Genomic DNA, 21,138 nt, shown 5'->3' with positions numbered 1-21,138 from the left:
GACCTTTTTCAGGAGCAAGTGGCAAAATCTTTACCATAAAATTTCCTATGCTGTTAGTGGGCCTGCTCAGTATGTTTCTCGTGCCCAGCCAAAGGAGGCTTGGCTGAAAACAACTTCTGCTTTGTATATTTGTGACATGAGATTTGGGAAGCTCCACTTCCAGGTAATACTAGTCCAAGCACATTTAGAAGTACAGCTATGCACAATTTATTGCTTAATATGGCAATATGTATATCACAAATCTTGAAACGTTGATTTTCTGATTAAGAGTATTTTGAATATAGCTGATAAAATGACAGCTCCTCGCCACTTTTCAGATCTTATATTAATTATGGATGTTAACACCTCAATATCTTTGAGCCATTCAAATTTAGCAAGCAATGACAAGCAGAGCTCCGTTTGGGTTTTCTCTGATGCACCCAAGTTTTAAACATCAATAACGTAGAGTTCGTGTTTTGGCTGAGCAGGTCTTGAAGTAACAATGTTGCATTGCCAACAGATCTAATTTAATTAACAATCGGAGAAGGAAACTTAGTAGACTAGTCTCCAAACACAATTATGCATTAATTATTAACTTGTTCAAGATTGTGAGGCTATAGCCATTTCTCCTATGAATCTGAGTGATAACTGTGGAGTTGAAATTTGAATTCTTAAATGTGTAGAGTGGAATAGCTCTGCAGATATAGTTAAGGATAAGCAACCATAGCTTTTTGCACATTTTTGTTGATATGTTCACAATGTTATCATGGGGCTAGTGAACCTGCAGCACTGCTGGGAAGGAAGATGCTTGCTTCGCACCTCAATGAAAGTACTGGAATATTTTGTGATCCGTTCAGAGCCCACAAGATTCTCATTTGTCTTACTGCAATCGTCCTAATCTAGGCATGGGTAAATAAGCAAATAAAACTGAAGTAACAACAAGGCACGCTTGAAAGTGTTTAGGGGAAATCAATCAGAAATTATACAGCGCAGCACTGTCACCACAAGGAGTATCTGGGAAAAGCCAGGTCTGAGTTTCTTTCTGAAGACTGCCAGGGAGGGTGCTGTTCAAAAGTGGAGGGGCAGGTTGTTCCAGGACTTGGCTGCGATGTAGAAGAAAATGCGGCCACTGCTGCGACTGCAACTGAGGCGGGGAGGGGGCTGCGCAAGAGCTAGTGAGGAGGAGCGCAGGTGTCCTGTGGGTTGATGGAAGTTAAGTTGTTGGATGATGTAAGCAGGACCTTGATCGTGGAGGGCTTTGTAGGAACGCACGAGGATCTTGAACTGGCATCTATTCTGGATTGGGAGCCAGTAGAGGTTTCTGATTCTGAGGGGGGGGGGGGGGTGATGTGGGTCCATTAGGGGATGTCCAGGATGAGTCGGGCTGTAGCGTTCTATATGGTCTGGAGTCTTCTGAGAAGCTGGGTGGAAATGCCAGAGTAGAGTGTGTTGCCATAGTTGAGGCTGCTGGTGAGGAGGACCTGGTTGATGGTCTTTCTGGTGTTGACTGGGATCCATCTGAAGATTCTACGTAGAATGCGGAGTGTGTGGGAGAAGGAGACGACTGAGTTGACTTGTCATTTCATGGTCAGTTTTCTCTGAGGATGATGCATAGGTTGCATGGATGATCTGTTAGTGCAGGTGTAGTTCTGGGTTTTTCTGACCACCAGCTGTGATCCCAAAGGGATGGTTTTTTCACAAAGATCAGTACTTCTGTATTGCCAGAGTTGAGTTCAAGTCAATTGTCTCTAATCTAGTTGGCTACATTGGTCATTGCATCGTGGAAGTTTGTTCTGGTGGTGGGGGGTCTTCGGTGAGCTAGAGGATGAGTTGAGTGTCGTCTGCTTAGGAAATGATGTTGAGGCAGTGGGATCTGACGATGTCCACTACACGGGGGGTCATGTAGGTGTTGAACAATGAGGGATGACCCTTGGGGTACACCCCATATGTTGTTCTTGGGTTGGAGGTGAAGAGAGGCAGCCAGATGCTCTGTGTCCGCCCTTTGAGGAAGGAGGCGATTCACTTAAGTTTGTTTTGCATCTACACTGTTTCTTTTTTCCATCTTTTCACTTACCCTCACTCCTATAGTAGGACAGAAGTAAGGGGGGCATTCAATCATGTATAATGTAACTTGTACCACAGGCAGGTACGCCCAGCTGGGGATGCTACCCCGCGAAGAGCGATGATTAAAATGTATGTGTACAATTCTTAATAAAATACTTTGAAAATAAAAAAGAGAGGCAATCCACATTCGCAGAAAGCATAACAGGAACCTACTGGGATCTCAAGGGTGTGCTCACATGCTCTGCTCTTCGAGTGCAAGCAATATTAACTATTTTTAGGTGCAACCTACCTCAAAGAACAACAAGTCTGATGAAAAGTAGAAAACTCACCAGTAATGTTTTATATCATCTAAAAGTATGGTATGGAATTAGGGTCACTTGATGCATCAAAGTGTATTCGAAGATAAAAAGAAAAACATGTCTGTTTAGCAACAAGCCCTGTCTAGTTTTTTTTTTTTTTAAATCAACTAGAAAATGGATCACTACTTGACTAAACCATCAGCATCTTCATTCAAACTTGATGCCTTTTACTTGAATTAATTATCTTATATGTAAAAAAAACAAGCATTGGAAATGCAATAGGTCTCGCAGCATTAGAGTTAGTGCTTTTAGAATTGTTTATGGGTTTTTTGTTGTAAATCTTTAGCATTTTTATTTCTTGTAGCCAATGCTAAAGAATTACAAATCAAAAAAGCCATAAACAATTGTAAAAGCTTTAACTAAAAATCCTCTGAGACCTATTGCACTGTGTGAGGGTGAGGTGTTGAGGGTGAGTGAGGGTGAGGGTGAGTGAGGGTGAGTGAGGGTGAGGGGGTGAGGGTGAGTGAGGGTGAGTGAGGGTGAGTGAGGGAGGGTGAGGGGTTGAGGGGGAGGGGTCGAGGGGGAGGGGTCGAGGGTGAGTGAGGGTGAGGGGTTGAGGGTGAGTGAGGGGTTGAGGGTGAGTGAGAGTGAGAGTGAGTGAGGGTGAGGGTGAGTGAGGGTGATTGTGAGTTAGGGTGAGGTGTTGAGGGTGGGTGAGGGTGAGGGGTTGAGGGTGGGTGAGGGTGAGGGTGAGTGAGGGTGAGTGAGGGTGAGTGAGGGTGAGTGAGGGTGAGTGAGGGTGAGTGAGGGTGAGGTGTTGAGGGTGAGGTGTTGAGGGTGAGGTGTTGAGGGTGAGGTGTTGAGGGTGAGGTGTTGAGGGTGAGGTGTTGAGGGTGAGGTGTTGAGGGTGAGGTGTTGAGGGTGAGGTGTTGAGGGTGAGGTGTTGAGGGTGAGGTGTTGAGGGTGAGGTGTTGAGGGTGAGGTGTTGAGGGTGAGGTGTTGAGGGTGAGGTGTTGAGGGTGAGGTGTTGAGGGTGAGGTGTTGAGGGTGAGGTGTTGAGGGTGAGGTGTTGAGGGTGAGGTGTTGAGGGTGAGGTGTTGAGGGTGAGGTGTTGAGGGTGAGGTGTTGAGGGTGAGGTGTTGAGGGTGAGGTGTTGAGGGTGAGGTGTTGAGGGTGAGGTGTTGAGGGTGAGGTGTTGAGGGTGAGGTGTTGAGGGTGAGGTGTTGAGGGTGAGGTGTTGAGGGTGAGGTGTTGAGGGTGAGGTGTTGAGGGTGAGGTGTTGAGGGTGAGGTGTTGAGGGTGAGGTGTTGAGGGTGAGGTGTTGAGGGTGAGGTGTTGAGGGTGAGGTGTTGAGGGTGAGGTGTTGAGGGTGAGGTGTTGAGGGTGAGGTGTTGAGGGTGAGGTGTTGAGGGTGAGGTGTTGAGGGTGAGGTGTTGAGGGTGAGGTGTTGAGGGTGAGGTGTTGAGGGTGAGGTGTTGAGGGTGAGGTGTTGAGGGTGAGGTGTTGAGGGTGAGGTGTTGAGGGTGAGGTGTTGAGGGTGAGGTGTTGAGGGTGAGGTGTTGAGGGTGAGGTGAGGTGTGAGGGTGGGGTTGAGGGTGAGGGTGGGGTGAGGTGTTGAGGGTGAGGTGGGAGGGTGAGGTGTTGAGGGTGAGGTGTTGAGGGTGAGGTGTTGAGGGTGAGGTGTTGAGGGTGAGGTGTTGAGGGTGAGGTGTTGAGGGTGAGGTGTGGGGTGGGTGAGGGTGAGTGAGGGGTGAGGTGTTGAGGGTGAGGTGTTGAGGGTGAGGTGTTGAGGGTGAGGTGTTGAGGGTGAGGTGTTGAGGGTGAGGTGTTGAGGGTGAGGTGTTGAGGGTGAGGTGTTGAGGGTGAGGTGTTGAGGGTGAGGTGTTGAGGGTGAGGTGTTGAGGGTGAGGTGTTGAGGGTGAGGTGTTGAGGGGTGAGGTGTTGAGGGTGAGGTGTTGAGGGTGAGGTGTTGAGGGTGAGGTGTTGAGGGTGAGGTGTTGAGGGTGAGGTGTTGAGGGTGAGGTGTTGAGGGTGAGGTGTTGAGGGTGAGGTGTTGAGGGTGAGGTGTTGAGGGTGAGGTGTTGAGGGTGAGGTGTTGAGGGTGAGGTGTTGAGGGTGAGGTGTTGAGGGTGAGGTGTTGAGGGTGAGGTGTTGAGGGTGAGGTGTTGAGGGTGAGGTGTTGAGGGTGAGGTGTTGAGGGTGAGGTGTTGAGGGTGAGGTGTTGAGGGTGAGGTGTTGAGGGTGAGGTGTTGAGGGTGAGGTGTTGAGGGTGAGGTGTTGAGGGTGAGGTGTTGAGGGTGAGGTGTTGAGGGTGAGGTGTTGAGGGTGAGGTGTTGAGGGTGAGGTGTTGAGGGTGAGGTGTTGAGGGTGAGGTGTTGAGGGTGAGGTGTTGAGGGTGAGGTGTTGAGGGTGAGGTGTTGAGGGTGAGGTGTTGAGGGTGAGGTGTTGAGGGTGAGGTGTTGAGGGTGAGGTGTTGAGGGTGAGGTGTTGAGGGTGAGGTGTTGAGGGTGAGGTGTTGAGGGTGAGGTGTTGAGGGTGAGGTGTTGAGGGTGAGGTGTTGAGGGTGAGGTGTTGAGGGTGAGGTGTTGAGGGTGAGGTGTTGAGGGTGAGGTGTTGAGGGTGAGGTGTTGAGGGTGAGGTGTTGAGGGTGAGGTGTTGAGGGTGAGGTGTTGAGGGTGAGGTGTTGAGGGTGAGGTGTTGAGGGTGAGGTGTTGAGGGTGAGGTGTTGAGGGTGAGGTGTTGAGGGTGAGGTGTTGAGGGTGAGGTGTTGAGGGTGAGGTGTTGAGGGTGAGGTGTTGAGGGTGAGGTGGTTGAGGGTGAGGTGTTGAGGGTGAGGTGTTGAGGTGAGGTGTTGAGGGTGAGGTGTTGAGGGTGGTGGGAGGTGTGAAGGGTGAGGTGTTGAGGGTGAGGTGTTGTGAGGGTGAGTGGGGTGAGGGTGGGTGGGTGTGAGGGGAGGTGTGAGGGTGGGTGAGAGGTGTTGAGGGTGAGGTGTTGAGGGTGAGGTGGTGAGGTGAGGTGTTGAGCGTGAGGTGTTGAGCGTGAGGTGTTGAGCGTGAGGTGTTGAGCGTGAGGTGTTGAGCGTGAGGTGTTGAGCGTGAGGTGTTGAGCGTGAGGTGTTGAGCGTGAGGTGTTGAGCGTGAGGTGTTGAGCGTGAGGTGTTGAGCGTGAGGTGTTGAGCGTGAGGTGTTGAGCGTGAGGTGTTGAGCGTGAGGTGTTGAGCGTGAGGTGTTGAGGGTGAGGTGTTGAGGGTGAGGTGGTGAGGGGTTGAGGGTGAGGTGTTGAGGGTGAGGGGTTGAGGGTGAGGGGTTGAGGGTGAGGGGTTGAGTGTGAGTGAGTGAGGGTGAGGGGTTGAGGGTGAGTGAGTGAGGGTGAGGTGTTGAGGGTGAGTGAGTGAGGTTGAGGGGTTGAGAGTGAGTGAGGGTGAGGTGTTGAGGGTGAGTGAGTGAGGTTGAGGGGTTGAGAGTGAGTGAGGGTGAGGTGTTGAGGGTGAGGTGTTGAGGGTGAGGAGTTGAGGGTGAGGAGTTGAGGGTGAGGGCGAGTGAGGGTGAGGGGGTGAGGGGTTGAGGGGGTGAGGGTGAGGTGTTGAGGGTGAGTGAGTGAGGGTGAGGCTGAGGTGTAGAGTGTGAGTGAGAGTAAGAGTGAGGGTGATTGAGGGTTTCAGTGTTAGTGAGGGTGAGGGGTTGAGGGTGAGTGAGGGTGAGGGTGAGTGAGGGTGAGGGTGAGTGAGGGTGAGGGGTTGAGGGTGAGTGAGGGTGAGGGGTTGAGGGTGGGTGAGGGTGAGTGAGGGTGAGGGGTTGAGGGTGAGTGAGGGTGAGGGGTTGAGGGTGAGTGAGGGTGAGGGTGAGTGAGGGTGAGGGTGAGTGAGGGTGAGTGAGGGTGAGGGGGTGAGGGTGAGTGAGGGTGAGTGAGGGTGAGTGAGGGAGGGTGAGGGGTTGAGGGGGAGGGGTCGAGGGGGAGGGGTCGAGGGGGAGGGGTCGAGGGTGAGTGAGGGTGAGGGGTTGAGGGTGAGTGAGGGTGAGGGGTTGAGGGTGAGTGAGGGTGAGGGGTTGAGGGTGGGTGAGGGTGGGTGAGGGTGAGTGAGGGTGAGGGTGGGTGAGGGTGAGTGAGGGTGAGGGGTTGAGGGTGAGTGAGGGTGAGTGAGGGTGAGTGAGGGTGAGTGAGGGTGAGTGAGGGTGAGGGGTTGAGGGTGAGTGAGGGTGAGGGTGAGTGAGGGTGAGGGGTTGAGGGTGAGTGAGGGTGAGGGGTTGAGGGTGGGTGAGGGTGAGTGAGGGTGAGGGGTTGAGGGTGAGTGAGGGTGAGGGTGAGTGAGGGTGAGGGTGAGTGAGGGTGAGTGAGGGTGAGTGAGGGTGAGTGAGGGTGAGTGAGGGTGAGTGAGGGAGGGTGAGGGGTTGAGGGGGAGGGGTCGAAGGGGAGGGGTCGAGGGTGAGTGAGGGTGAGGGGTTGAGGGTGAGGGGTTGAGGGTGAGTGAGGGTGAGGGGTTGAGGGTGAGTGAGGGTGAGGGGGTGAGTGAGGGTGAGGGGTTGAGGGTGAGTGAGGGGTTGAGGGTGAGTGAGGGTGAGGTGTTGAGGGTGAGTGAGGGTGAGGGTGAGTGAGGGTGAGGGGTTGAGGGTGAGTGAGGGTGAGTGAGGGTGAGGGTGAGGGGTTGAGGATGAGGGGTTGAGGATGAGGGGTTGAGGGTGAGGGGTTGAGGGTGAGTGAGGGGTTGAGGGTCGCTGCATCCCATCTTCCGTGTGTGTCTAAATGTCCAATGTGGTGAGGAACCATACGTGGTAGGTCTATCTCTAGACGGAACCCGTTATGCTTGGGTTAGCAGCGGTGAGTAATGATGCATCCAATAGTTCTGGAGGGCCGCCTTGATAAGGGCCTCATGCATGGAACTGTTGTGGAACAAGGAAGATGTGTAAGCATGGTACTAGAGAGCTTCTTGAGCAACAAAAAAGAGCATAGATGGGAGCTCGAATCATGGTGCTAACAGAGGTGGCGCATGTGGGAAGGTCTCAAAAGGGTGTTGAAATGATGTCAGAAGAAAGAAGGAGATGCGCTCAAAATTGGTCTGAATAGTATTAAAGCATAGTAAGAGAGGCATGATAATACATATGGAATATCAGAGACATCAAAAAGTGGAGGACAATGAGTGTAGAGCGGCCGGCAACTCCGTAGGTCTAAAGTCCTAGCCGAGAAAGGCCCTCAATACGTTATACATGGGTGAACAGGGAAAGGTATATACATAATAGAGATCTAAGTATGAAGAAAGGTGGTACAATTTAAAACGGATTAGCCGATCTTCGTGGTGTGCATGATGGGGTGGGCCGGAGATGGGGACAATGGGAGATGATGCAAAAGTAATGCACACATTGCGGAATGCACGTTACCAAATGGTGTGCATGCGTGAACGGGGGCCGGTAAATAACAAACAAAAAAAAGCGCACTTGGGCATGAGTGCAAAGTAAGGCATGTCAATGCTGGAACGAACCAGCAGCAATGCCCAACATATCCCTTCACAAGGGGTGCGAGGGGGCTGGTGGGCGCCGGGTCCTGCAGTGTTAGCAGATCCCAAAGTGTGTGAGCGTGTCGCCTCTGGAGAGGTGTGTCATCCATTGGCTCAGTAGGGAGATTCTTTATATTGGAAGAGTAATGGAAAGCAACGTGTGATGGGGTAAAATGTCAATGGTGAAAACGAGGAGAGACTCCCGTCGACGTGCCCCGTCATACACGATTCAAATCGGCTGGTCGGTCTGCGTGTTACAAAGAACGTTCGGCATGCCGATTGACGGGCCTGTGGCGAGTCATGATAACCATGGGAACAAGAATTCCCAGTGTAAACAAAGAGCGGAGATAATGTCAGCTTCCCCCCGAGAACGTGTGGGGCTGTTGGAGGCGGGCGCTACATAGCTTATCCAAAGGAATATGTGTATATGGGACAAGAGTAAGTAAAACAAGTGAAAGCGGGATGTAAGTAGGGGGAGGAGAAGTCTGGGCAGGCAGGATGACTCAGGGGAGGGGGCGGAGCGGGGCAGAGCGGCATGTGGGTGTGAAGAAGCCGGGCCTTTGAAGTGAAGCTAAGCTTCACTTCAAAGGTGTCGGAGGAATGCGGGCGGCTGTGCACGCGCTTTTAAGCTCAATGCACATGCGCATTGAGCTTAAAAGTCACGGGCACTGCAAGGAATCGCCACGATTCCTTGCAAGTTAGATAAAGAGTCGATGAGCCCCTATAGTCTCGCTTGCTCGATGCGCATCGACAGGCGAGACCTAATAAATGGCAATGATAAAAAAACAACCCTATTACTTTGACAGAGGTCAAAAGCTTTTAAAAAGCAACACTGAGTACAGACATTGATTTACAAATGAACTGGTTTGCTAAATTTTCTTAAAAAGGAAATATCACCTTTCCAAAGGACCCATTTGCAATTTCCTGGATGTAGCTCAGGCTGTGACGCGCAACTTGTGATTTTGAGCCATCTGTTAAGGAATAAAACAGAAGAGAGTAGGTCATAATTTAAACCGCAAGAACAACTGAATTACAGTACTATTTTAACAAATACAATGGATTCCATATCCTATAATAAGGTGTTTTTTTCACATATATACTTCTTCAGGACAAGTGTAGCAGTCAACATAAAGAGGTTTCTTCTTCCAAGGCGAATCATGTTTTGAATATGCAAGTACTTAGAGTTAAGATGGTGTGTGATTATATATAGATAAATACTAGCAAACAGACAATGTCTGTGATTATACACATTACTGAAAATCAAGTGGCTTCAAAAAATGTACAAAAAAAAAAACAGAAGAGGTAGGACTGCTGAATTAATCAAACATTCACCCCCAGTCACAGATCTGGGTTAAATCCATTGTTTTTTTTAACACCACGCATTCCAGTTTAGACCTGGCCATATGCTTGTTTCCAGTCAAGGGAGGACCTGGCTTGGCAGTTCGGGCTGGACTGTTCCCATGAGAAACAGTGTCAAGATATGCATATGGGTGGGTCCAAACTGGGGTGGCATGGGGATCAGAGGAACGATGGATTTTACCCAGATCTTTGCAACTGGCAGCAAATGTTTGCATTCATTCGGCATTCTGTCCATCAATTGTTCCTTTTGCTTTCAAATAATGTACATCACCTTAAAGAATGACTAATCCCACCTTCATTCAAAAATGGACAGGACAGCCACATCTTCACAGCCCCCATTTTCCAAATTAACTGAGTCGTCCATCTAGACATTCCCTAACAAACTACTGGTTAGCAAATTCCTCTTCCACTGCACCTCAAATTGTTACAACCCACCCACACTCGCTATTTTGTTGACTTAACTGATAGTTAATCATAAGTACCTACCAACTGCTCCTTCAAAACTGCTGCTGTCATAATAAGCCTATAAAAGGCATCTGCTGAACCCTTGAAGCTTCTGCTTGATAGCTCAATGACCATTACTTTTGCTGCTCTTAATGGGCTGGTCTTTTTCAGGCTTACCCATAAAATACTCTCTGCAATACGTCACGCTTGGGCTTTACTAGCAATACCATTGCCTTGTGCTCCTCCAAACCTTTGGATTGTTCCTACCTAGTAACATGATGTCCTCTAGCTGTACCGCTACATTAGCTACATTTGGCCTTCCCCTGGAATCGGTCATAGACCCCCTCCTCTTCACCTATGAAACCTAGGCTGTGTCCTTCCCCATCCTTACAAGCTCACTGTAAGGTTACACTCATAAATGACCTCTGTAGTCCAATACAGCTTGCTACATGCTGCCTAATGTTCCTCCCCACTGTATCATCTACTTCTAATACCATAACATATTCTAACCAACTTCAAGTTAAACTATTTGTACAGGAGATGCAAACTTTCCACCTCAATGGACAACAAACCCTGATACTACTTTTGCAGCACCTTTGAAAGCTGTCCTCCCACATTATACACTGCCAAGTCCCTTAATGAATGCTTAAAACACCATTAAAAACTGGACTACTGCACAAACCTCATTTCCACATTGCTTATTCCAAGCCCTCCAAACGTTTCTAAAGCTAGTACACCCCTTCCAACCTTCCAACAGCCACCTCCAAAATTAACCTATCTCAAAGGGCTAACCCTCGGTCATAGAAAGTCAAGTTTGACTTTATCCGTTAGTCAAGGTCAGAATGCACAGCGGCCCAACACTGCAGGATTAGGCATTCTGACAAAAAATAGGAGTTGAGTTAGAAGCCTATTTCCTTCTTGTACTCACTTTAACCACTACAGAAATCTTTGTGTTGTTGCGGCATAAAGTTATGCAGGCTAGCAGACAATGTGCAATGTCTTGTTCAACTAAGGGACAGCTGAGGCCTTGGTGTTCAAATGAAAGAGACTGGTCTGAAATCCTCAAGTATTTAGTCTTGCCAGATAAAATGCAAAACATCTGCCAACAGTCAGTGTGTGTTGTGCTTTTTCACCTTTGCAAAATGATTCAGAAAAAAGCACAATAGGCTCATTCCGGTGGAAGCCTAAAGGTGTTTTTGGCATGAATTTAGTCACATTGTGACTTTGTGCTAAGCAAACTGTTGGTACAGATCTTCGATCGAGAGCACCGTAAGTTTCCCCATTCTCCTTGCTGACATCAGTGGCAAAAGGAGTGCTGTGTTCCATGAAAGATATTTCCGTTCTGATCTATGTCTCAAAGAGCCAACATCTGTTGGCTGAGCTCCATATTCTACTCGAATGGTACTGCGGGAGGCTGAACCAGTGGGAAAGCTGGGAATATCACCCATTCATGAATAATTTTAGGATCCTTTTTGTTAAAAAATTTTTTTTAAAAAAAGGATACAAAATCTTTATGAAACTTGATATTTCAGCCAGATGGACTGTGGAGTAGGTGCATTTCAAAACCGTGTTCAGTCAAATTCCTGAGATATGACAGATGATTGATGAGGCTGTATAAAAAAACAAGATAAGGCCTTGCCCAGTGCAGCATCAGCAATAGCACTTCAATGGAGATACGGCACACTGCCTTTACGATCCTTTACCAGTTCCTGGTCATCACCTCCCTCCACCAAGCAGTGCCCAGCTTGCACTGCGGCGGAGGAAAGTGATTTACATGTGGTCCTGTTTTGCCCAGCTTACAAGGCAGCGAGGAAATACTGGCTCTTACCATTGATTAGAAATCTGGGTGGCAGGGAGTACCTCCCAATGTATAGAATCCTAAAAACTGATGTCTCCAGTTTAACTGTATTTGCACTAGCAAAGTTCCTCACCAATGTTTGGTACACTCGCATTCGCATTTTGAAGATGCAAGCTCCCTCTTAATTTTAGGTTCAGTTTTTTTTTTTACGCTGTTTTCATTCGCATGTATTTTTAAGGTTTTATATTATCATTGATTATGCATGTGATTTTATAGTGACTATACATGTCTTACTGTATATTTTTGTAGTGATTATGCATGTTTTATTGTATATCTTTGATGGCCAATGGCCGAAATAAAGATTGAATGAATGAATGAATAGCACTTCCACTGTAAGTCTTGTTGGTGTAAAGTTCAGCTAAAAAAACAGGCTAAGCTATTTGAGGGTTGTGATGCAGGAACTGACAGTTGAACTTGGAAATAGGACTGGAATGAATATTCAGCACTATTGGAAGACGTCTGCAAAGCTGGAGTAGTTTGGTGGTTCTGAACTGATATAGTCACACTGATGATATCACAATGAAATAACCACTGCCTCAAACAGCTTTCCTCTGTTCCAAGGGGAAGAGTGGGAATAGAGGAAAGGTGTAGTTAAAGATTTTCAGTCAGCTGTTGCCAAGGCATTGCCTATCTACCTTTCCTGTTTTCTTGTGAAGGCACATTAGTTTGTTTTGCCTTGCTGTAGCAAGATCGATGTCAGTTTGTCCCACTACCTGAAAATCTGCTGGAGCGGTCGGTTCCTGATGAAGTCCCCTTTAATGGCAATCCAAAACGGAGCAGCTAGCTGAATCTCCTGAATACAGCCCGGGTGCAGTTACTTAATGATATTTATTTATAAAGTTCATTAATACACAGGTCTGGTTTGCTATGTGGCTGTAAGATTGTAATTGGGCATGCTTTTCTACGGGCAAATGTAGATGATTTATGCTCTATTATTCGCCTCTGATGTTTCACGTACTATATGGATTTACCCACGGGATGATTAACACTTGAATTAAGGTATATATGGATTTACTGCTGCTTGATCTCCAAATGATACTTTCTTTTTTGAATGCATCATTCCTTTTGTGTACCTCTAATGCTTTGAACTGTAACATTTTGTACATTGTGGAACGACAAACTGGCTGGTTCGTGGTTGGAACTTCTGTTCCTCTTGTTTGTACTTAAATTGTGTATAAACTTCAAGAAAAACAAATTTTAAAAAACCAAAACGGAGCAGCTGAGAGCAACCGCCTGCTCATTCTGTATCCCTATTATGTGTTCCACAAACACATCTATCCTGTTGCTGATGGCCCTGTCTCACAACGTTTGTTCTTCCTCTTTTAGGGATTATAATCTTCTGCCTTTGTTGGGCTATATATAGTATATGTATGTGGAACTGGTGCCTATTTGGATAGAATGTCAAGTTGGATAGCTGGGGTAGGAATGCTTGTAATCCCAGATGAATGGTCAGAGCTCCAATATGTTGCTATCAAGAGATTTCTCCACTTACAGCCACAGATCTCTAGGAGATCATCTGCATAGGCAGGCCACAAACTTATGTTGTCATGATCAGCTTTACTAATGTGAGTTGGCCAAATTTCTTGGCTACCCTTTCCAACAGAAGATGGGAGAAGTGTGGTCTGCAGAAAAATCTGGGTGCATTCTTCCTCATCCTGGGGCATTAGGCAGTATCTCCAGCCATCATCCTTGTGATGATCATCCTCCAGAGGCTGGTCATTACCCTCTCCATCTTCTTCATTCTGAACAACCTGTTCCTCATCCCTTTCTGCCACTTCTCCGTTGTCTACTCTGATGTAATGGGGTAGGAGAAATGATACAGAGTGTAAAATTGGTGGAAGGCTACATTGGTAATGGTGGTGGGACTTGTGCTTGATGGAGTTTCAGTATTGGCTGTGCTTGTAGCAGCTATGGCTACAGAGGTGGCACATACTGTAGCAATTGAGGGAACAGCTTATGAAAGGTTTCCCTCATCTGTTAGAAATTGTTCCGCGAATTCAGAGGCACCTGCATCATCGGTCGGTCTTGATAGCACCGTCTTTATCTGAGGTGGAGTTACTACTTCTGACGCAGGTCGTTTGGACAAAGTGGGGTTGGTAGCACAACCTCATAGTCCTGCGATTCACAAACCCCTCTGGAATCTGCACCTCAGTGAAAAGGTTCATACTCTTCCCCTTTCAGGTCGAGCACCCACATAGTCCACTATATTTGTTTTATCCATCTAGCTAGAAGACTGTATACAGTATCTGAGGCATGGTCCTGGATGTACATTTCAGCTTCCAATTCGGAAGCTACATTTGCAGTGACAAGTCTGTGAACTCTTTCAATTTTGACGCCCAAAGTAAAAATGCAAAGTAAAAATGCATCATCTACACTAATGCCAAGATATGAATACACTGTTATGGTCATCAATAGGATCCCATTGAAGAATGCTGGAATCATTGTCGACAAAGTCTTTGTATTAGTCGCCATCAACAACAGGTTATTAACCAACTGACGCCATTGATGGGGTCTTCTGCACCACATACTGTGATGAGCTTACTCGAGTCTTCATTAACAAGTTCTTCAGTGTTATTGGGGTGGTCAGTGATGGAGCTTTTGTAATCAATGGAACAGACATAGATGGGGTTGTCGATAGAGCTATGGTGGCCAACGGAGGAGACTTTATCAACAATGATTTTGACAGGAAGGCTGACAGATGTCCAAAGGGCTAGATTTTCACATCTTTTCTCCAAAGCCTTCTTCAACACCATGTTATAAAATTATTTTTTTTTTTAAATAAATTCAGAATTCTTATCTTTCTGGGTTTTTCATTGCAGAATTCCAGTTCAGGAAGCAATAAATGTTTCCATTTCAGTGCCACCTTCGAGGAAGTGCTTGGACCAGCAATTAGTACAAAACCATCACCTGTTAAGTTCATCCCTTTAGAGGGAATCCTTTTTTCTCTCTTGAAGGTTCAATATGTGACAGAATCTAAATCCTATAGACCAACTGCTTTTCTCAGTCTAGATGCAAACATGTTTACAAAGATACTAAAACCCTGTTACGACAGGACTGGTAGGCGCAAGCCAATCTGAATTTATCAGGAATCAAACACACAATATTATTCACAGAGCGATTCATTTAATATATAACTTTATTATGAAAAAGAAACAACATAGTGCAATCACACTCAATGCTGAAAAAGCATTCAATCGTGTACGTTGTAACTTCTTGAGGCATAACTTAGTCCAACTAGGGTTCATCAGTAATTTTTAGTTGTATTGTCACCAGGTAGGTCACAACTGAAGCAAAACTCCTGGTAAATGGAAACAGGACAAGAGCAACTCACTCGCAAAGGAGAATCCAACAAAGGTAGCCCTTGTCAAGACAAAATCAGCCTATTTGGCGATGATGTTTTAATAATGTTGACAGAACCCAAAAAATTACTGCTAGTTCTCATCGTCCAAAGAAAAGTTTGAAAGAATGGCTGGGTTTAAAGATCAACAAATATCTAAAGTAAAATACTCATAAGCCTAAAGTTCAACTCCCAAGCCCTTCTAGTGTTGCCAATAAACTATTACCTCAACCCAACACAGCACCAGAAGAAAGAGGCAAACATGATCGATGAGTTGCTTAACAGTTATGACTCCTATCAGGCAATCATAGTTAGGGACTTTAACACCAAGGCCCTGGGCAAGCTCTCTCACCTCCTAAGTTCGACAGCTGACGTTGCCACCCTACACGCTCTCCTTCACAATCATAAAATATTCTCCACTCAAACACTAAAAGAAACTCTCAATCCCCACTGACACACCAACCCTACCTTCAGGAATATATCCACCATTGAGTACATCTTCCTAAGTGAAGTGCTGGCACTAAAACGCCAAGACTTCGAAGTTGACAATAGGGACAAAAGTGACCATAGAGCCCTGCGCGCTATACTGCCATTATTCTTCAAGGACTCACAATCATTATCCTCAACTAGAAAACCATCTGCGGAAGAGCATCATAAGGTCCTTTGCAGAATCAAATGGTCAGCAAACCTTGGTTGCAAATTTCTAGCATGGATTGGGGCAGGAATGTGAAATTCCTATAGCCTGATGACCAGGACATATTGTGTTGGGTCAAGGGCAACAAGTTTCCAGGTGTATTTCGTCCTTGTGACAAGTAGGCCCAACCCCCTGCAGCACAAACCATTTGGCTGCCAGTTTGCAGTACCACATAATGGATCAGGGAAGGGCACGGTCTGCAGTTAAGGTAATAATTTTGTCTATATGTTAATGCTGTTCAAACTTGTATTTATGGTTCATTCATTGAAAGCATTTATTTTTAGGGTGAGCGCTGAAAGTAAATGTAAGCGCTGACTGCACTGACCATGCTTCCAGTATAAAAATGTGTACACACGTTTTCAAAGTTTAGCAATATGAGGCTATGTATAATGCTCCCAGAATGCTCTCTGATTTGATGCCAATATTTGCAGAAGCTTGAAAGTAAGATTGACAATTCTTTGCTTTCAAAATAAAATGTTCATTAAAAAAATGAAAGTAGGAAAAAAAACAATTCGCAAAACTACTGAAATTTCAGATGCCATTTCTTTGCAGCATCATTTAGTAACGTGTTGATGCATGCTAGTATTTCCCAAACATATTGATAATGGGAAATCAGTGTAACCAGTTTCAATAAGATTATGGGATACAAAAATAAATAAACATTGGCAAAGCCAGTACGTCTGAAATTGAGAGAGCGAGAGAAAGAGAGCGAGAGAGAGAGAGAAAGAGAGCGAGAGAGAGAGCGAGAGCGAGAGCGAGAGCGAGAGAGAGAGAGAGAGAGCGAGAGAGAGAGAACATTTCCATTCTCAGTTTGGAAAGATTACAGAAGAGTTGTTGAAAACACTTAAAACGTGAACCATGCTAGTTAGTAGGTTTGCACAGACTTAAAAGGGCATTTTAACCCTGGAAATATTGCTTACCACTACCTTCAGCAGCAATACGTAGATCTGAGGAAATGTGCCAACATAAGGGGATTGCAAGTATTCAAACACTACTATGGTATGAGCCCTGGCATAATCAGAGAGGCTATTTCAGAGCTCTTATATAACGAGATTGCTGCCAGAATTTGTCGTCGCACTACATGGCACCAAAGGGAAAGTGGATTTGGTTACATGACAAATAGAGTTATGAAGCAACCTGCCCCATGAACAAGTAGATATTTTATTAAATTCCACACCCCTGATTGGGGGGGGGGGGTAGAAGAGTCAGCTATCAAGCCACTCAGTACAGCAACATCGCTGGGACACTGGGAGAAACTCATTGAAGATCTCCAACAGGTTCTGGGGAATTGACAACGAAAACCCCTGAGAAGGAACTCCCCCACTCCAACAAATGCCCCTAGCCGTACAAGTGAGCTTATTGTCAGCAAGCGCACTCTCCGCAGGGCCCTTGCTGCCAGAAGATGAGGCTGCAAATTACTACCTAGTCAAACACTCACTGCACTTAGAGCAGGTCACATGCGGAAAATATGGCACCATAAAAAGGAGCACAGTGAATCTAAGTGGCTAAGGATCTTCTCCCTTTTAAAAGAGAAGGACCATTCCAGTCTCTGAAAGTACATAAACAGGCTATGTAATTCAGCTCAAACCAAAGAGGACGGTGTTGTAGAAAGGGATTTGATCAGTAACGTCAAGCAACTATATACAATGGACCAGGCTGCAGAAACAACATCTCTCCTACCCCACATCACCGCAGATTCCTAGACTCACCATGTCATCCCTATCGCTGAGGCCGTGGTAACAGCTACCATCAAGAAAATGAGGAATAATGGGGCACTCAGGACTTACGAGATCCCTGCCTGTGTTCAAATCTGCACGAGATTTCTGGACTAGGATCCTCGCACCACTTTTTAACCATGCTTTTGCCACCACTAGGACACCGCCTCATCTGTTCTCTCCCACTTCATAAAACGGGAGACCGCAGGGATTTGTGTCGGCCCCCCTCTTTTTCAAACTAGCCACGGCATTGGAAGGCACCAGTTTAATTACACCAAGGCTAGGCAGTGTGTGCCTTCCCATCTTGCAGTATGCATGACACTGCAATTATCGATCACTCCCGAGCTGGCCTACAAAGTACCCTCAACGCCCTCCACCATTACTATCAGGAGACCAAACTACAGGTGAATCAGGGAAAAAACAAGGTCTTCGTCTTTGGCAAATACCCACACAAAGCACAAACTCACTGACATCTTAGAGACTTATAAATTACAACAACCCCAATCTACAATTACCTAGGTGTCTGGTTCACGGAAGGGGCTAAACTGGCAGCCCATCTGAGGCATCTCAGAAACAAGTCCACCAGCGTCACCCACAACCTAAACCGCCTGAGCAACCACTTACTGAGTCCAACTGCAGACTCAATGCTGAAGTTTCTGAGAGCAAAATGCTCCTGGCTCCCAACTACAGCCACTTAGTCTTTCCTGGTGCCTTTGACACGCTTCTGCCAGTTCATTGCATATAGGAAAATCTTACATGCCCCTAGGCAGGCTAGAAGAACAAGGCTAAGACTGGAGCTGGGTCTTGGGAGCCCAGACCTATGTGTCAGGGGAACTTAATAAAACACTACATTAGGGTCCTGCGGGCTCCAGAGCTCTCCCTCATAGCTCACCTTAAACCAATCTTCGAAGGGGAGGGTACCCCATGACAATCCTAGTTAGCAAAGGCAATCCTTTCATTCATTTCCTTTAGTTTGGTTCATAAAAAACAACAGCAACAATATACCATAATATATGAAGAAAACAGACTAAAACCAAATACATATATTTACATATAAACACACTATAGATAAGAAAAATGCCCTCTTGACATATGTGAAAAATGTAAAATATTCCGAAGGCAATCAGCAGTCTGAACACTGTGGTTACCAACTTGTATACCTAAGAAATATCATACTCAGCCTGGAAAAAAGCTGTGAGAACAGGCAGGTTATGCAAACCTCATTTGAGTGGGACACTAAAAGGCTCCGGCCCAGCTCCACCACCGAACCATTGAACGCCTACATCCCAAGGAAGGCCCAGCCCTACTTTCAACATGCACTTTCATCTCAGGCATGCAAAAAAATCTTCTACATGAGGCTCATCGCCTTGCAAATCTTGGACTTCAACCCTGGCTGGGCACGGCAAGCTGAGGCAACCACAAGCTGGTTATGTAATTATCACAGAGAATCTTGGCTCCATCTGTTGCGCTTCTGCGCTAAACTTGCAGATGATCACGACTGCTACTTCCTCTGTTCCAGGCTAATGGCATCAGACGGTGCAGAGAGCCTTCGGATCTGTGCTTTTCTGAAAACATGCCAAGACTCTAGCCAGACAGGGAAAATTCACAGGTTCCCTCGAAATCGCACTCCTCAATGCCTCTACAGGGTGACATTGGCCTCTGTTGAAGAGCATTATGGCCTCTGTTGAAGCGTGTCATGGCCTCTCTTTCTATCCTCCAGGGATCATAGTCAGTCCTCACTGACCACTGCACGAGCCATATGAAAATCATTGCGCAGCACAAGTTGACATGAATAAAATAAACTTAACAACAAATAGAAATCTAGGATATTCAATCCTACACTTCCTGAAGGAGAGAGGGAGGAGCAGAAAAAGGAGATGCTTTTTAAGTGGGTAGAGAAATTAACCAGGTTCCTTAGACTCAATATTAAGATATGTTGTCAGCAATTGACAATACCAATTGTTTTCCCCTTGCAATTCAGACAGACTTTAATAAAAGGAAATCCTTTCAGATGTCCAGGTTGGGGAGCTTGGCAACAGTCGAAATGAATATTCTACCAATTCTTTAATATTTATTAGAGGCTGTGCCTATGCACATCCATAAAGATGAGATAATACCACTGCAAAAGAAGACTGAAGCTTTAATGTGGGGAGGTATGAAAGCAGGTGTTTCTAAAGCACTGAGATCATGTGGTAGGTAGGCCTCTGGGCATTGTAAAACCAGTGTTAATGAACAGACCCTGGGTAGATGCCTTTGTGATGTTCTTTTGTTCCTTAGGCAGTCTAGACCTAAAAATGCCTGCACCGGATTCATATTCAGCGTGGTGACGAGAAGCTGGCGCTCGACAGACAAGAGACTGGGATGGACCTCGTACCCATCCCTATTTACACCAATCCACCATAATCCTGATTAAACACCAGTCTTCCAGGGTCCAGGCATTTCACAGATGGAAAGAGGGAGAATGCTGAACCCTGGGCCCCCTCTTTATAAAGGGGAAAATTAAAATGTTCCTGCAATGTTAAAAAGAATTCCGCTTACGGAGCGATACAGACAGACATATCCATAATCGCGACATTCAGCTACGCACCCTAGTAACAGATCTGGAGCAACAGGGAACCTCACATATTAATACATTAAAAGGTGCACTGCATTAAAAAGGGTTTTCACAACCATGTATAGGGTGCTAAAGGCAAGTGAGGGTGCGAGGGAGGGGGGGAGCGGGTATATCAGGCAATATGCGAAAAGGTGGCAATCCTAAATACCAAGGATGCAGGGGTAGGAATTCTCACTGGTGGCAAAGCATTGCTCATAAATCCCACTGGTAGTACCCTGTTCCATCAGTAATTTCTAACTGGACAGTATGCATAAAACATTTAAAATGTGGGGAGTGGGAAATTAACATCAGCCTGAATATTACATTATTGTACATGTATTGTTTCTATACAAAAATCAGAAGGAAAACAAATGCAACTCTCAGCAACAACCAATAGCATTATGGATCCTAACGACTGTCCGAAATCAACAGATATAATGAAGTTCCAAAGTTGCCGACCCACTTTAACCTGGCGCTATGAAAGTTATCTTCTCCTTTGTTTATGAATCAGCTACCTTTTGCACACAAATCGTACTTTCACAGAAGGAGTTCTGCAATTAGATCTTAAGTGAACCATATAATGCTATTTCGACAACTGTGGACCTTGAGTCTGCAAATGATTATGTATTGCAGGGTTGCTCTCCTACTTCCTTAGGGCTGATCTAAGTAGAGACACCAGTAAATTCCTAAGAAGGGCCAGGAGTTCTGATGAAGAAACATACGAAGATCTTAGACGACTCCAATTAGCATCCTACTGATAGATGAGCACTTCAATGAGGCGCAGTATAATATTCACTCGACAATAAGTCTTTTTATAGTAATTAAAACATCAACCTGCGAGTAACAGGCAAACATCCAAGAACACAGGCATGTGCTGTGTCGCCACAAATGTGTACATTTATTCATGAAATAGTGAAAGGACTGCATGATAGACCTTACAATTGACATTCACGTGGCTATTCAATGGTGGTTTAAAAAAATCTAGTACAATTCCACTGAATGCGGTTTCTTCAGTTATACTAATAAAGTAAGAAAGACGAGCTAAAAGATAAACGAAAAATAAAAGGATAAACTTGTCAGCAAGCATATTTTGAATATGCCACATAATGGGCTAAAACACCATAACACAAATTCAACCACAGCACTCAATAAACAGTACTTATTTAGATTTTTACAGATTGATTTCCGATTGCATTTGTAGTACACTCACTACCGTGGGACTCTTAGGCTCCCTTTTGTTAGAACTGAGTCAACTTAACAAAAGTTGTACAAGTCAAAATTTAACTGTATTAATTTACAAAGGATCTA

At 45.9% G+C, this 21,138-nt stretch overlaps 1 protein-coding gene across 1 annotated transcript in view; it reads right to left on the bottom strand.

The window, feature by feature from the left end:
* Positions 1–21,138, bottom strand: part of LMTK2 (lemur tyrosine kinase 2) — a 250,906-nt gene that overhangs the window by 138,108 nt on the left and 91,660 nt on the right. Inside the window, exon 4 of the mRNA XM_078665164.1 lies at positions 8,728–8,801. Within this exon, the coding sequence (XP_078521290.1) occupies positions 8,728–8,801 (74 nt within the window). The remainder of the gene's footprint in view (positions 1–8,727; positions 8,802–21,138) is intronic.

Source organism: Lissotriton helveticus, chromosome 10 (assembly GCF_964261635.1).
Source record: "Lissotriton helveticus chromosome 10, aLisHel1.1, whole genome shotgun sequence".
NCBI lineage: Eukaryota > Metazoa > Chordata > Amphibia > Caudata > Salamandridae > Lissotriton > Lissotriton helveticus.
The sequence above is the reverse complement of the archived record's forward strand: the minus strand, read 5'-3'. Positions and strand labels throughout refer to the sequence as shown.